The sequence below is a fragment of the Aulonocara stuartgranti genome, assembly GCF_965226115.1.
Source record: "Aulonocara stuartgranti genome assembly, chromosome: 6".
NCBI lineage: Eukaryota > Metazoa > Chordata > Actinopteri > Cichliformes > Cichlidae > Aulonocara > Aulonocara stuartgranti.
Window position 1 is genome coordinate 648,195 of NC_138944.1, and position 16,932 is coordinate 665,126.

Consider the following 16,932-nt stretch of genomic DNA (forward strand, 5'->3'; position numbering starts at 1 on the left):
GACATTCCTTTGTCTCCGACCTCCTCTCCAGCCACTCAGGGGGAGGTTTTACTGCAGATGCATCCTATCTGACAGATCTGTTTCTTGTGTGGTCGGCTTCCTGCCCTTCTGTGGCTTCACTGTGTTGTGCACGGTGAACCAATACAGGAAGTGAACCATATATTGGGTGTGGGGGAGATTACCATTTTGTGACTAAGGATGTTGTTAGAAACAGTTGGAAGTCAGGCACGCACGCACACACACACGTTCTTGCACATGCATACAGATGTTCACACACACACACACGTTCTTGCACATGCATACAGATGTTTACACACACACACACGTTCTTGCACATGCATACAGATGTTCACACACACACACACACGTTCTTGCACATGCATACAGATGTTCACACACACACGTTCTTGCACATGCATACAGATGTTCACACACACACACACGTTCTTGCACATGCATACAGATGTTCACACACACACACACGTTCTTGCACATGCATACAGATGTTCACACACACGTTCTTGCACATGCATACAGATGTTCACACACACGTTCTTGCACATGCATACAGATGTTCACACACACGTTCTTGCACATGCATACAGATGTTCACACACACGTTCTTGCACATGCATACAGATGTTCACACACACGTTCTTGCACATGCATACAGATGTTTACACACACACACACGTTCTTGCACATGCATACAGATGTTTACACACACACACACGTTCTTGCACATGCATACAGATGTTTACACACACACACACACGTACGTTCTTGCACATGCATACAGATGTTTACACACACACACACGTACGTTCTTGCACATGCATACAGATGTTTACACACACACACGTACGTTCTTGCACATGCATACAGATGTTTACACACACACACGTACGTTCTTGCACATGCATACAGATGTTTACACACACACACACACTTGCACATGCATACAGATGTTTACACACACACACTTGCACATGCATACAGATGTTTACACACACACTCTTGCACATGCATACAGATGTTTACACACACACACACTCTTGCACATGCATACAGATGTTTACACACACACACACACTCTTGCACATGCATACAGATGTTTACACACACACACACTCTTGCACATGCATACAGATGTTTGCACACACACACACACACACACACACACACACACACACACACTCTTGCACATGCATACAGATGTTTACACACACACACACACACACACACACACACTCTTGCACATGCATACAGATGTTTACACACACACACACACACACACACACTCTTGCACATGCATACAGATGTTTACACACACACACACACACACACACACTTGCACATGCATACAGATGTTTACACACACACACACACACTCTTGCACATGCATACAGATGTTTACACACACACACACACTCTTGCACATGCATACAGATGTTTACACACACACACACACACTCTTGCACATGCATACAGATGTTTACACACACACACACACACACACACACACTTGCACATGCATACAGATGTTTACACACACACACTCTTGCACATGCATACAGATGTTTACACACACACACACACACACATGCATACAGATGTTTACACACACACACACATGCATACAGATGTTTACACACACACACACACACTCTTGCACATGCATACAGATGTTTACACACACACACACACACTCTTGCACATGCATACAGATGTTTACACACACACACACACACACTTGCACATGCATACAGATGTTTGCACACACACACACACACACTTGCACATGCATACAGATGTTTACACACACACACACACACACTCTTGCACATGCATACAGATGTTTACACACACACACACACTCGCACATGCATACAGATGTTTACACACACACACACACACACACACATGCATACAGATGTTTACACACACACACACACACACACACATGCATACAGATGTTTACACACACACACACACACACACACACACACACACACACACACACACACACACAGTGCCTTGTCTTAGAACCATCTGGGGGTTTACGGTGGGAGGTGCTTTTGCTGTGATGTGTATTGTGTAAACTGTTTTCCCAATAAAAGGCAGCAAGCGGAGGCCGGATTTGGGGTCAGTCTGGATTCAGAGTGCTTCCTGAGACACTGGCCGGGGCCTCCCTTGCAGCAAGTAAAAGATGTTCGTCTTGTTTTTGTCGTTAACGAGAATACGTTTCTAAACCAGCGGGTCCTGTGGAAGCGCAGACCCAACATTCATATTCAAATGTGGCTTTAAAGCAGCCAAACTGTGTGTGAGCGCCTCCTGTCTGCAGAGCTTCACTGATTCTCGGGTTAATATAACAGCTCACTGATTTCAATGTAGGAAACCTAAAAACAGACAGATTCTAAACTGTCTTTGGTTCACACATCAGAACGATCCATCTCTCAGCTTCCAATTCTTCCTGTCTCACCTCAGGCCTGCACATGTTTATTCGTCACACAAAAAAAAGACTCAGCTTCCTGGACGTCTCCGGCACCCCGTGTGACGGATTAAGCCCGTGAAGCTGTGGTCCAGCTCTGTGATGAAGAACGTTTACAGACTGATTAACCTTCATTTACCTGTCAGCGTCGGTGACCAGCGCCAGGCGGCCATAATCCCACGCAACCTTCCGTAAAATGGAAAAGACGAAGAGGAGCACCTGAGGAGGAAGAGGAAGGAAAAATGGTAAATGGCCTGTATTTGTATAGCGCTTTACTTAGTCCCTAAGGACCCCAAAACACTTTATACCACATCCACACATTCACACACTGGTGATGGCAGCTACATTATCCACTCTGCCATAGCTCGGCTACAGACTCAGCACCCGAGTGCCTTTATTGTGATCTCGGGTGACTTCAACCATGTATCACTGGACAATACACTACCAACATTCAAACAATATGTGGACTGTCCCACCAGGGGAGAGAAAACTTTAGACTTACTGTATGCTAACGTCAAGGATGCATACAGCTCCTCCTCCCTCCCCCCCCTTGGTAGGTCAGATCATAACCTGATTCACCTCACCCCCCGCTATGTGCCAATTGTGAGGAGGGAACCTGTGACCACCAGGACTGTCAGGAGGTGGTCAGAGGAGGCAATAGCGGAACTACAGGGCTGTTTCAATGTGACCGACTGGGAAACACTCTGTGAGCCTCACGCCGAGGACATCAATGGGCTTACTGAGTGTATCACAGACTACATAACTTTCTGCACCGACTCCATTGTTCCAGCTCAGACTGTTCATTGTTACCCAAATAACAAGCCGTGGGTGACTAAGGACATCAAAGCCCTCCTCAACAACAAGAAGAGGGCTTTCAGAGGGGGCAACAAAGAGGAGGTGAGGAAGATCCAGGTGTTACTAAAGGACAAGATCAGAGAGGCTAAGGACAATTACAGGAGGAAGCTGGAGTGGAAACTCCAGCAGAACAGCATGAGAGAGGTGTGGAGGGGCATGAAGACCATCACTGGATTCAGGCCAACCAACAGCAGGGGAGCTGAGGGAGGTGAGAATAGAGCCGACGAGTTGAATCTGTTTTTCAATAGATTCGACACCAGTGTCTGCTCCCACCCCCACAACCTCACCTGCAGTCAGCCTGGAATCCAGAGCCACACCACTGTGCCAGCCTCTCTCTTCACATGAGTCTTCTGATGACTCTGCGGTGGTTGGATGCATCAGCAGGGATGATGAGACAGAGTACCGGGCTGTGGTCGACTCCTTTGTCACGTGGTGTGAGCAGAATCATCTGCAGCTCAACGTGGCAAAGACCAAGGAACTGATCGTGGACTTCAGGAAGACCAGGAAACACTTGACCCCTGTTTCAATCCAGGGGGTCAGTGTTGACATTGTGGAGGACTATAAATACCTTGGAGTTCACATTGACAATAAACCGGACTGGGCTAAAAACACCACAGCACTTTACAGGAAGGGCCAGAGTCGTCTCTATTTTTTGAGGCGACTGAGGTCCTTCAACATCTGCCAGAAAATGCTGAGGATTTTCTATGAGTCTGTGGTGGCCAGTGCGATCCTCTATGCTGTTGCATGCTGGGGGAGCAGGCTGAGGGTCGCAGATGCCAACAGACTTAATAAACTGATCCGTAAGGCCAGCAATGTTGTGGGGATGGAGCTGGACTCCCTCAAGGTGGTGTCGGAGAGGCGGATGCTGTCCAAGATAAACACAATGTTGGATAACACCTCCCACCCACTCCATGACATGTTGGTCAGTCACAGGAGCTCGTTCAGTGAGAGACTGAGATTACCCATGATGCACCACTGAACGACACAGGAAATCTTTCCTGCCTGTGGCTCCCTGTACAACTCCTCCACCTAACACACTGTTTGCTGCTACAACTACACATGTTTCTTTTCCAGCTATTTATTTATGAGTGACTTATGTATGTATGTATGTATATATATGTATATATTGTACTATTCTTAGTTAGTGTATTGTCTGTCTTGTCTTAATGTTGGTTTAAAATGGAGCACTGTAACAAAAAATAATTTCCCCCAGGGATCAATAAAGTATTCTGATTCTGATTCTGATTGTAGCCACAGCCGCCCTGGGGCGCACTGACAGAGGCGAGGCTGCTGGACACTGGCGCCACCGGGCCCTCTGACCACCACCAGTAGGCAACGGGTGAAGTGTCTTTCCCAAGGACACAACGACCGAGACTGTCGGAGCCGGGGCTCGAACCGGCAACCTTCCGATTACAAGGCGAACTCCCAACTCTTGAGCCACGAAATTTCCGGGGAAAAAAAAGCAGAAATTTCACATCAGTGAACACAAGGAAAGCGGCGGGGCCAGACGGCATCACCGGCCGTCTGCTGCGCTGCTGTGCTGACCAGCTAGCAGGTGTGTTCACTTACATCTTCAACGAGTCCCTGGCGAAGTCTGTGGTCCCCACATGCTTCAAAAGATCCACCATCATCCCTGTGCCCAAGAACAGCAAACCCTCATCCCTGAACGATTACCGGCCAGTTGCACTGACCTCGGTAGTAATGAAGGTGTTTGAGAGGCCGCTGAAGAACATCATCTCCTCCTCCATCCCAGACACCACAGATCCGCTGCAGTTCGCCTACAGATCCAACAGATCCACAGAGGATGCCATCGCCCACGTCCTACACACCACTCTCAGCCACGTGGACAAGAAACAGGGTAACTATGTGCGAATGCTGTTTGTTGATTACAGTTCAGCGTTTAACACAATAGTGCCCTGCAGACTGTTCACAAAGCTGAGGGATCTGGGACTTAACAGCCGTCTGTGTGCATGGGTGTTGGACTTCCTCACTGGCAGAACTCAGGTGGTGAGGGTGGGCAGGTGCTTCTCCAACAGCATCACCATCAACACAGGAGCACCTCAGGGATGTGTCCTCTTGCCACTGCTCTACTCCCTCTACACTTCAGACTGTGTGGCCACCCACGGCTCCAACACCATTGTGAAGTTTGCTGACGACACAGTGGTGTTGGGTGCCATCTCCAACAACGATGAGGCGGCCTACATGGATGAAGTGAAGAATCTGGCATCGTGGTGCCAGGACAACCACCTCCAGCTGAACGTCAGCAAGACCAAGGAGCTGGTGGTGGACTTCAGAAGGGGTCAGCACAGAGACTACAAGCCCATCATCATCAATGGAGCTCCAGTGGAGAGGGTGCAGTCCTTCAAGTATCTTGGTGTCCACATCTCCTCAGACCTGACATGGGCTGCCCACATTCAGGTCCAGACCAAAAAGGCTAGGCAGCGCCTGTATCACCTACGACAACTGAGGAAGTTCAGGGTCTCTCCAAAGATCCTCAGGATTTTCTATACAGGCGCTGTGGAGAGCATCCTCACACAGAACATGACATCGTGGTTTGGGAACAGCTGTGTGAAGGACCAAAAAGCTCTCCAGAGAGTGATCCGTACAGCAGAACGCTGCTGCAGGATTGCTCTCCCCCCGCTTCAGGACACCTACACCAGGAGATGCCGGACTAGAGCAGATACTGAAGGACCCGTCCCATCCTGGCAACAAACTGTTCCAACCTCTGCAATCTGGTAGAAGGTTCCTCATCTTCCGGGCAAGGACAGAGAGACTCAAGAGGAGCTTCTATCCCCAAGCCATCCGTGCCCTAAACACACACACCCGCCCTCTCACATCATCTATAATTGACTGAGTCAGGACTCTTCCAGACACTAAACCAAGGCACAATGTACATTTCAATTCCTTTAATTTTAAATATGTTTATATTGTCTATCCTGTAAAATAGTCAGATGTCTATTCATATTAATGTACAGAATTCACCTGCTTGCTGCTACTACTGCACATTCACCCAATGTATGTATGTATGTATGTATGTATATATATAAATATAAATAATGTTTTTCCTCTACACCCCCCCCCCCAGTTTTTTTGCACATGTCGAGGAGCGTGTCAGGCTACATTTCACTGTGTGTTATACTTGTATAACTATGCATGTGACAAATAAAGGACCTTGAACCTTGAACATCAGACTTCTAACGGAAAAATCCTGCATGCTGCTCTCAGTTAGAGTTCAAAGGTCACTGACACCACCATGTCAGGAAGCCCTCCAGCTGATCTGTGATGTTCACACACTTTGGATGACAGTGTTCTGTCACGTGTGAGCGTGTGTGTTCACGCCTAACGCCAGTGATGCGAGGACAAAAAGGGAGGCGTGTTTATCCTCCGTGTCTGCGGCGGCAACTCACCAGGAAGCACATGAAGTCGAGGGCGAGCACGGTGGGCACGCCGCCGAAGGGCAGCCCCTGCAGCACGGTGCTGCGGATGCGGGCCGAGTAACAGTAGTCTTTGTACTCGCCGTCGCCATCGGCCGAGCAGTTCTCCTGACCGCTGCACGCGTGGCTGCTGGTAATCGCCATGGTAACGATCAGGGCTCTGAGCATGCTCACTGCCACATCCTCGCAGAGAACCTGAGGGAGAAAAGAGAAGAGATGTGAAACGCTTGCTCTCATGAGGGAGGAGGAGCCACATGACCGCCTGAGATGAGACGGTTGACCTGCATGCGAGCATGCTCAGTACGGACCGTCAGATCTAACAGCTGTTTTAACACACGGTAAACAAATCTGACCTCTGGTAAACTCGGTGGGATTTTATTCATTCAGCTTTCAGAGGACCGCCTCACGCCACCACCAGGGGACCGCCCTCTCCCCTTCCTCGGCACCCTCTGCACACAGACCTCCATCTTCAGAGGTTTTCGGGTCACTCTGTGGTGGTTGGATGAGTCAGAGTACCCGTGATGTCACGTGATGCAACGACTCAGACTGATCACAAGCTCAGTAATGTTGTGGGGGCGGAGCTGGAAACCCTTAGGGTGGTGTCAGAGAGGCGGATGTTGTCCAAGATAAGTACAATGGTGGACAACACCTCACCCCCACTCCGTGAGGTGCTGGCCAGTCACAGACATTACCCATAATGCACCTCTGAACGACACAGGAAGCCCTTCCTGCCTGTACGCCTCCACTCGATGCACAGCACACGGTGCAGCGGTTACAGCCTGTTTGATATTTCGTGTGTGTGATGTACTCGGACCTTTATAACGAGCTGTCTGTTATAATTTGTATTATTTACAGTAGTTTGGTTGTTACCGTGACCACAGAAGGTTAAAGTATCAGGAGCTCTCTGCAGGCCGACCTCATGATGGAGTCCTCCTCCGTCACTTCACCTGCACTGATCCTGGACCAGCTAATGGGATTTTAAGCTTTTATCCGTCGGGCCTCGTTTCCACACGTGCACAAACGTTTCTGTGAAAGGTTCACACGAGTCTCTGCTGATCACAGTTATGTCACTGAGCCAGCGACAGCCCGAGATCGGAAATCTGCTCTGTTACCGTGTCCCGATGAGATCAGCAGCAGTGGTTCAACGGGCTGAACACACACACACACACACACACACACACACACACACACGTTTAAACTCATTAAAGCTTCAAACAGAGGAAGTGACACGGCTCGGTGTCCTCCTTCACACATTACAGCTGTTGGAGCAGAGTCAGACACTGGGAGCAAAAAACATTTCAGCCAGAAAAATCAAGAAGTGATGCTGCAGGTGACCGCAGGTGTGTGTCGCTCACACACACACACACACACTCGTATTTACTCATCATTACCTTCAGCACACTGACGAGAGAAGCTGGCAGAGCTCACTACATTTCCCAGCATGCCCCAGCAGCGTCACAGCTTAGCCTACTGATCCCGTTGCTATGGTTACCTTGACTGCAGTCCTGGCCTAGATTTTACGGCTCAATGAGGGCGCTGTTGCTGATGATGTCACAGTTACATCACAGAGCTGGGAAACAAAGGCGGGCCAGCGTGATTTCACTGCTGACCTGGAAACGGTCTGCTGTGAGGGGCGGGACGAGTCACATCCAATCAGAGGCCCCATTACAAACAGCGAGCTCCAGCAGAGACGCGTCGAGGTCCTCGGACAGGACTGAAACTCGTTTCATCCGGTACCCCTCACTCAGACCCAGGCCAGGGCTGACCCAGGGGCGGGGTGTCGACAATAAAAGCTCTTCCTGTCAGGTGACCTGGGTCAGAGGAAGCCGGGTCTGACCGGGCGACCTCAGACACGCTCAGGTCAAAGTGAAGTAAAAGCAGACGAGTCTAAATGAGCGTTAGTGCCACTGAACCGGGAATCTGAACGTGCTTCACGCACACATGAGAGCACCTGATGAGTCAGAGCAGCTTTCCCCCTCAGCGGCTCCTGATGCTCCCGAACAGGATGTAACAGGAAGTCCTCAGAAAAGACAAACAGGAGGAACTCTGAGTCGACTTTCCAGGAGAAAGACTTAAAATCGAGTCCCCGCCCTAAAAGTGCACCTCTGAGAACATTTTCATGACAATTCATCCAGAAGGTTCTGAAATAAACTGAACCAATCACACGGCATCTTTTCCAGAGCTTTCCAACTTCCTGTCCACCGCGCCTGACGTTTACAACCCCAAAGACGGGCGTAGAACAACAACACGTTAAAGGCAGTAAAACGCTCCACACTGCTGCGCTCCCAGCCTGAGTAACGCACGCCGCTTCAGTCCGAAGAGCTGAGCACGCACGGATGTGTCTGCAGCGTGATCAGCTGTGATTGGCTGTGAATGTGTTTTTAGTGCACACTCTGCTTCCAGGACGAGTTTCCGAGTTTTCCCTGAGACCCTCCGCTCCGGCTTGGATCAGATCCAGAACCTGCAGTGACATCTGCAGCCTGCAGGAGGCGCTGGCTCTGCTGCTGCTCTGAGCGCGTGCGGTGACGGTCTGATCTGGAAAATTCCTCCGGTGCAGCGTCACTCAGAGACCCCCCTCCCTCCCTCCCTCCTCTCTGTTGCCATGGTGATGCAGCAGCAGCATGACTCATCTGAAGCCTCCATCAGAGCTGCAGTGCAGAAGACATCCACCCAAAAACACCACCTCTGCCTCCACCCGCCGGGGTAAAACAGCTCCTGCATCAGACCTGATTACAGCCAATCCTGTGGGTCTGTCCCCCCACCATCCTCCTCCAGCTGTGTGTGTGTGTGGGGGGGTCGACTCTGGTCTCTCACACACACACACACACACACACACACGTTGGTTTTCTATCCTCACAGGTGCGCTGTCACGTTCTGTCTCCTGTTTAGTTTCAGTCTGACGGCGTCCTCGCGCTCACATTTCACCCTCAGGTGCACCAGGCGTGCTCTGATGCTTTTTTTACAGAGCTACAAAAACAAGGAGAGCACGAATATTATGGGCTGCATCATAGCTTCAATAACACAAAGGAATTCTGTGTCATTGAAGCTGTGATGGTCCACTCGTGTGAGCTCAGGCTGACGATGATGAAGGATGTGCGGCAGGTTTGGAGGTGCAGACACACACTGACCTCCAGCATCAGCTTCACACACACTCTGAGAGAGCGTTCCTGTTCATGTTATTCTGTCCACCCTCATTTCCCCTCACAGAGCCACAGGAGCAGACATGTAGCTGCAGACGTCTCCACGATGGAGAAAGGAAAGAAACATCTCACCTTCAGGTGACACGCTCAGGTGATAACGATATAAATCACAAAAATTTAACATTTTCTGTAAATTCCTGGAGTCGAGTGTTTTAACAATGCATGAAACGATACATTTTTAGACATAAGTTGTAACAGCGCCGTTTCTTTGTGAGTATTTATCACACGGCGTGCTGCGGGGAAAAGCCTGTTCTAACGTTTGAGTCTACGGTTTATTTTAGAGCACCTGGCGGCTCTTTTTTACTTCTCATCTGTAAACACTCTGCATCTTTCATGTGATTCGGTTTATTTTGAAAAGTCTCAACAGGATCTTGAGCTTTATTGTGAAAGGTTTATGTGGAAAATAAACAAGCGGACACGCGATGGTCTTATCATCGTTGTTGCTAACGACGACGCATAAAAACAGGCGCTTGTGCGTCCGTAGTGTTTATATTAAATCTAAGAGAAAGAGAGAACTTTAAGAAATGAATAATAACTACAGGGACATCAGAACATGAAAAATATTACCGCAAACAGTTTATTTTGCGACACCACGAAACAAACGATAGATGTTTTTATATCGTTACATCGAAACGCCCTACAGTCTCTCAGGTTTATTCTTTATTTCTGTGTGAACCTGCCCGCTCCACCTGCCCGCTCCACCTGCCCGTCACTGTGCTCCCACTCATTGACAATATAGGATACTTCTATTCTATTCTAAAGAGGACCCGACCTCTGAGGAGGCGCTGCAGTTTTAACAGCGACGGTACGATTTTCACCTGCAGACAGGTGTGTGATGACGTCAGCGAGCAGACATTCCCGTGAGGCGCCGCAGAGTTGGAGCCACACGTTACCGAAGCACACGGCGGTCTGGTTCTCCAAAGGCGCCTCAGACTGGCGGGCAGCTCTGGTTTTACCCGGATCACAGTAACAGGTCCGAGTGGGTCACGGCCTCTGTCTTTAAACAGGAAGTCAGGCCTGGACAGGAAATATCAGTCAGCTGATTTTTGACCACGTCCTTTCTTCAAACTGTCCACAGGCAGGAAGTGACACGTTTTCCCTGACGTGATGCTTACCATTCATGAATTATTCCCTCTCATTCCAGTGTGCTTAGGCATAATCCTGCTTCTCTCCAACTCAACAACATCCACCCGACCATCCCGCCGGGCCGTAAAACAGCCGCCACGTCCTGGCGAGGCCCACAGACGGCCGTGAGTATCCCACAGACTGCACAACATTGTGATGTCACCCGCTAGCTTGTAGACTTGTGGCAGCCATGATCCCCGCCCACCCCATCCAATTAAAATCAGAATTAAATGGAAGCCATATTATTGGTCAGATGATGTCATTAACATACTCCGGCAGCTACAGCCACCTGTGTCACCATCCACCTGTCAGGCAGAGGCCCCGCCCCTGACAGAGCAAGCTTTAACATCATTTAAACAGCTTGAGTATCAGGATGTAAACGTGTTTATTTTAACATGGAGTCTATGAGGACGAACTCACTGCTGCCTCTGCTGGACGTCAGAGGAACTGCAGGTCACTGAGAGCTTCCTGCAGCTGAGACTTCAGAGGAACGCCCTGTGACCCCCACCTCACGGCCTGTGACTCGTCTATCAGGGCGAGATCAGAACTCGCCGGCGTCTGCGGCCCTCAGATAACAGCTGAGCACGTGCGTGGTTCAGATTAAGCTCCTATGGTTCAGAGGCTGACAGGAAGTGTTGCGCTCTCAGAGATCCTGCACTGGTGTCGTCTGTCGGGAGGTCGTCCACGCAGCAAAACAAGCGGCCCCACTGATCATGTGACGGCGTCTGGAAGCAGATGTTTTTCTGGGCAAATGATAAAAGTGAGCACGGTGAACCTGGAGGTATCAGGCTGCCGCAGAGCCCTCGGACCCCTGCGTGACATCACGGCGAGGCCCATCGGACCTGTCGACAACATCAACGGCCACCAGCAGAGCGCCCGACCTGGGAACCAATCAGCTGCAAGCTGAGCGCACAGCAGCCCGTGACACCTGTGTGCTCCTCCCCTGTTCTGCCTGACCCTTCACAATAAGAGCAGGTGAAAAAAAAAAAAAACATGCAGCAGAGCAGACAGGTGATGTTTCCACGGTAACCTGCTAACAGCCTGTGAAGTGTGACCTTCACTTTCTGCACACGTACGCCAAAACATTAAACACAGTTTCTGAGGACGCCTGAATGCCTCACAGCTGCAACTGAGCAACAAACACCTCCTCCTCCTGCTCCTCCAAAGTTTGTGGAGTCTGAACGCTGCAGCATCGTCTCCATTAGGGACGCGCCTACTCGTCGCTGTCACTGCTCGGTCCCAGACTCACTGGTCGTTTAACCTCATCGGTAACATTTTAATCGATCCCCAAAGACGGTAAATTATTGTCGTAGATGCTACGCAGCCATCTGCCACCAGGTGGCGCATCATTGTTGAGAAGCACCATAAATCTGTAATCTAGTCCTGATTAGAACGAGATCGCAGGTACAAGTGGTGGAAATGAGCTTTCTTTGAACAAAGGACGAGCTCCTCCTTAGCGATAGGCCGAGGAGTCCTTATGGAGGTGCTCGGAGCAGAGCCGCTGCTCCTCCACATCGGAAGGAGACGGCTAAGGCTGCCGCCTCCTGGGTGAGGGGTCCTGACTGGGCTGGAGGAGGCGACAGGGAGGTCCGGGCTCACTGCTGACTTCAGACCAGCAGGAGGAAATAACTGGATGATTTATTGTTTAGTTATTTTAGCGCGCATCATTCATAAGTCAGCATTCATCAGTCTAACGTGTGATGTTGGTAACACAGCATCGTTACTGCAGGATGTGATTAAAATGCCTTTTTGATCTTTTAAGTTAACCTTTCTCAGATTGAACGTCGTATCTGAGTGTTTCTGAGTTTCAGACTCGTCGTTAGTCTAGTTTATGTTCCTCCCCTGACCTCCGTGCCTCAGCAGGAGGACTGTGGAGGGGTCCACGTAGTCAGCTCGCCAAGACCCGGCTGCTCCAGTCTGATGAACCACAAACACACGTGTTTCTGGAACTTTGGTTTCACCGCCACTTGTTCCTGAGCTGCTCAAACGCGCATGTTTCCTGAAACCTCACCAACTCCCCATCACTCTCCTCGGGAAGAAACAAGGAGAGGGGTTTATTCTTCCGGTCAGTCTGAAGAACACCTGGAACATCTGCACGGCCAACACTGAAGGCTGAAGTATTACCACATCAACACTGCAGTAACACTCAGGTCTGAAGGTTCAGACCAAACTGGGGGTTTTATTATTTGTGTTTGACTGTGAGGAGCAGGAGGAGCAGGAGGAGGTGCTCTCAGCACTTCATCAAACCTCTGCAGGCTATGTTCAAGCTCCTCTCTGCTTTCATAAAATGGGAGAAAATTCTGGAAGAGATGCCCCCGCAGCTTCCTCATCGAGCGGCCCATCATCCTCCTCCCGATCAGCACAAAGAGCCGGGCCTGCCCGATCGTCCGGAGGCTGATCGATTACCACATTTATTGATTGGTGGATATCGGGCCGTTGGCAGCAGCTCCTCCGGCGGACTGCGGCTCTCTGACCTCGTTTGTCTCCGGTTTGCGGCCCGGATGGAGCGGCGGGCCAGGTGCACCTGCAGTCCGGCCTCAGAGCCCCGCAGCTCCCGGACACAAAGCCCGAAACCAGGCTCTGAGCTCTGCCAGGGCCCCACCGGGACCGACGCCTGGCGTCCTCTGCGCACACGTTATATAACCACCTCCACCTCCTCCTCCACCAGCACCACCCACCCCACCCCCAGACACCGAGCCGGATGGATGCTGTCCGGGCAGCAGCGGCCTGCGCGAGCCGCCCAGCACATCAAACAAAGCCGCCTCATGATCAATTATCCCGATTAGAACAAAGCCGGTACCTGCAGCTCGGCCTCCTCCTCCTGCTCCTCCTCTCCGCTCCTCTCAGGGTAGATTTCTCCGCAGGAAGCAGCACAGCCGTTAAATCCTCACAGATCCGCCGCTCCGGCCCTCCGCCGAGCCTTCATCCCGCAAACAGCTCAAAGCAGCCGAAGGAGCGGCTCCTCTCGCCGGGTCACAGCCACAGTCCCACCGCAGCAGCGCGCCTCTCCGCTGGCCTCACGGTCCGCTGACAGCCGCTGCTGCTCCGCCGGCTGTCGGTGCTAAAATGGAGGCGGTCTGTCCGGGAATAGAAACGGGAGGAGGAGGAGGAGGGGCGGCGCTTCCACTCGGCGCCGACAGAGGGCGACAACACCCGCCCTTCAAAATAAGAGCGCTCGCTGCTTTTATTTTTCAGACTTTTCTCTGGTTTCACTCACAGATAAAGACGAGAAACAAAACCTCAGCACAGCAAATATTACATTTATGAGACAGTGCAAGCAGATGTGTGAAGGAAAGAGAAACACCGACTCACAGCAGACCTCAGACCAGGGGCGACTCTAGGATCAGAGCTTTGGGGGTGCTGAGCACCCAGAGAGCTGCCCAGCCAGGCAAGATAAACCCGTCTCTGTCAGTCCCTGCATCCTTAAATGTTGTCCCGAGTTCCCTCTGACTGTCTCCTTGGTGCATTTAAGCCCCTGTTCCTCCCTGTCCTCATCGTCTGTTGTCTTCATCTCCGTTATCAGTCATCATAATTTTACCCTCTCAGTGCAAGTCTGCAAATTTCTTTGTTAAATCATAAGATTCTTAAATTCATCAGGTCTCTCTGTGCCTGGGTCCTCGTCACAAAACATGACATCACTGTTTTGTGCATTTTAACACAATTTAATCCCACATGTGTGAAAGAAAAGCAAAACACTTTTTTGAAAAGTCTGTAACAAAACCATCAAATCTGATCAAGGTTATTTAAATGCTGCCAAAGAAGAATGGATTGGAATAAAATAAATACATATCCTGACCTTAATTACTGGGAGAATAATGAATGATGCTCACAGTGAGTAAGAAGTAAACTGAGAGCATTTTTTGGACAGAGATTCACTTTTAAAGTGTGTGTGTAATATAATACAGACACATAAAAAACACTCCCAAAACAGAATAAATTATTACAAAATATTAATAAAAACTATAAAAATGGAGGCAACTTTGCCTGTGGTAGAATGAATAAAATGCATGAAAAATCTTTACTGCAGATACTAATTTAATAATAATAATTTTGTGTTGTAAGATTTATGACTTTCATGCTTTGGTGCTTGGGACAGCTTGACCTTTTCTCAGGTGGTCCACACTGTAACAAGTGTGAGAAACACTGATAAGTGTGTGTGTGCTTTTGGAAAACATTTAAAGCTGCTGTACAGAATCTTTGAAACAAGCTTAAAACATTTTTAGAAACAGAGCATCTGCTTCTCTTTACAGCTGCTCGCTCCACCAGGGCTGTTTGGCTCTTTCTGATAGTGAGCACATGTGATGCACGTACTGCAGCAGTCATACAGACAACTGGACGGTCCAAAGGTTGGCCGACCTATTACTGGCTGAGGTTTCAGTAGAGTTGTGGCTGAACCACATACAAATATATCATTAATTTTAATCTCCCCGATCAATGATAATGTTATGTTGGAAAGTTGTTAAAGAGGCTCAAAATGTTTCAGCCCAGTTTGTTTAGCAGACTCTGTACAGCAGCTTTAATACAGGAAGGACACAACTTCCAGACTGTGAGTAAAATCAGGTTTTTTCTCTTTGTCAGTTTCACAGTTTCTGCCTGTCACTGCTGTCTGTCTGTTTGCTTACCTGGTTCTTCCTGACCTCGTACTTTCTCCTCACGTTCCCTCTTTGGACTGACAATCATACACAAATAGATTCAATTAGATAAAAAATTACATTAATATGAAAAAATTCTATTAAGATCACTAATAAAAAAAGTCCTCTCTCAGTGTACTTTCAGCCAAAAGGCAAATAACCAAACCACGTGTACATCTGATAAAGGACATAAACATTGAAACACTGATCCAACATGATTCTTGATTTTACATTTTTACCTGATGTGGCTCCTTTTTTTGAAAAAAATTCCTCATATCCATTATGAACCTGACTGTCTCTGTACACACACACACACACACACACACACACACACACACACACACACACACACACACACCAGGTGTTCTAAGGTTAATGGGCATTCAGTCAGTTAGCTAGTTAGTATTTCTAACAGGACAGTGGTAACAACAGCAGGCTAGATTTTAAACAGGCTGTATACATTTCAATGGGAGCAACATGACGGTGAAATGTGGCTGATTTTACAACAGAGCAGGACGGATTGTAGGGCAGCAAACATCGTCAGGAAACACGTTTCCAACACTGCAGGTTACCTGGTGTAATGTTTTTCAGGTAAACAGAAACATGTTCTGACTCCTACCAACTATATAAAGAGTAACTGAAGGTTAAATGCAGCTAATATGTCCTGTTTTAAGGCAGGCGCTTCCACCTCCGCTCCGCTGCGTCTCAGCCACCATCGCTCTGGCAGCACAAGAGCCAGAGCAGGGGAGAGCTGGAACAAACCACTTTGGGAGGGGGGGGGGGTTATCTATACTTTTGTTGTTAAAATGTTCCATCTCAAGTACGTACTGTATGTTTTTATATTTTTAGTAGTGTGTCACACAAACAGCAAATATTGTCAAAAAAGGAAGAAATCTTTGGGGGTGCTGTGATTCATTTTGAAAATGGGCTAAAATCGCCCCTGCCTCAGACATATTTGTCACCATAAACATGAAATGGATAAAATCAAATCTTTATCTATTCGAACAATCATTAGTTAAGGATTAAATCTAAATAACAGTAAATTCTAGGAGATCTTCACATTTGACAGCAGAAGCATCCTGTACGACGCAGAGAGTCCTGGCGTCCTTCTCTTTATGCACCCCAGTATCTCCAGGGTCAAACTGACACTAGAAGGTGTCTGTATGAGTAACACTGAGCACTGCTGATTTTCTAGA

General features: G+C 49.0%; 1 protein-coding gene across 10 annotated transcripts in view; it reads right to left on the minus strand.

The window, feature by feature from the left end:
• The window catches only part of LOC309708272 (CSC1-like protein 2), a 29,636-nt gene extending 15,421 nt beyond the window's left edge, over nt 1-14,215 (minus strand). For 4 of the 10 annotated variants that reach the window (XM_082536138.1, XM_082536139.1, XM_082536137.1 and 1 more), the window contains exons 1-3: nt 7,134-7,963; nt 6,754-6,975; nt 2,631-2,710 (exon numbers count right to left, since the gene is read on the minus strand). In XM_082536138.1, the coding sequence (XP_082392264.1) occupies nt 2,631-2,710; nt 6,754-6,975; nt 7,134-7,163 (332 nt within the window). In that variant the 5' untranslated portion in view covers nt 7,164-7,963. Of the gene's footprint in view, nt 1-2,630; nt 2,711-6,753; nt 6,976-7,133; nt 7,965-10,798; nt 10,883-11,095; nt 11,461-13,905 lie in introns of those variants that run through there. The other 6 variants (XM_082536141.1, XM_082536140.1, XM_082536144.1 and 3 more) reach the window with 5 other exon arrangements.
• Nucleotides 14,216-16,932: the final 2,717 nt, after the last annotated feature.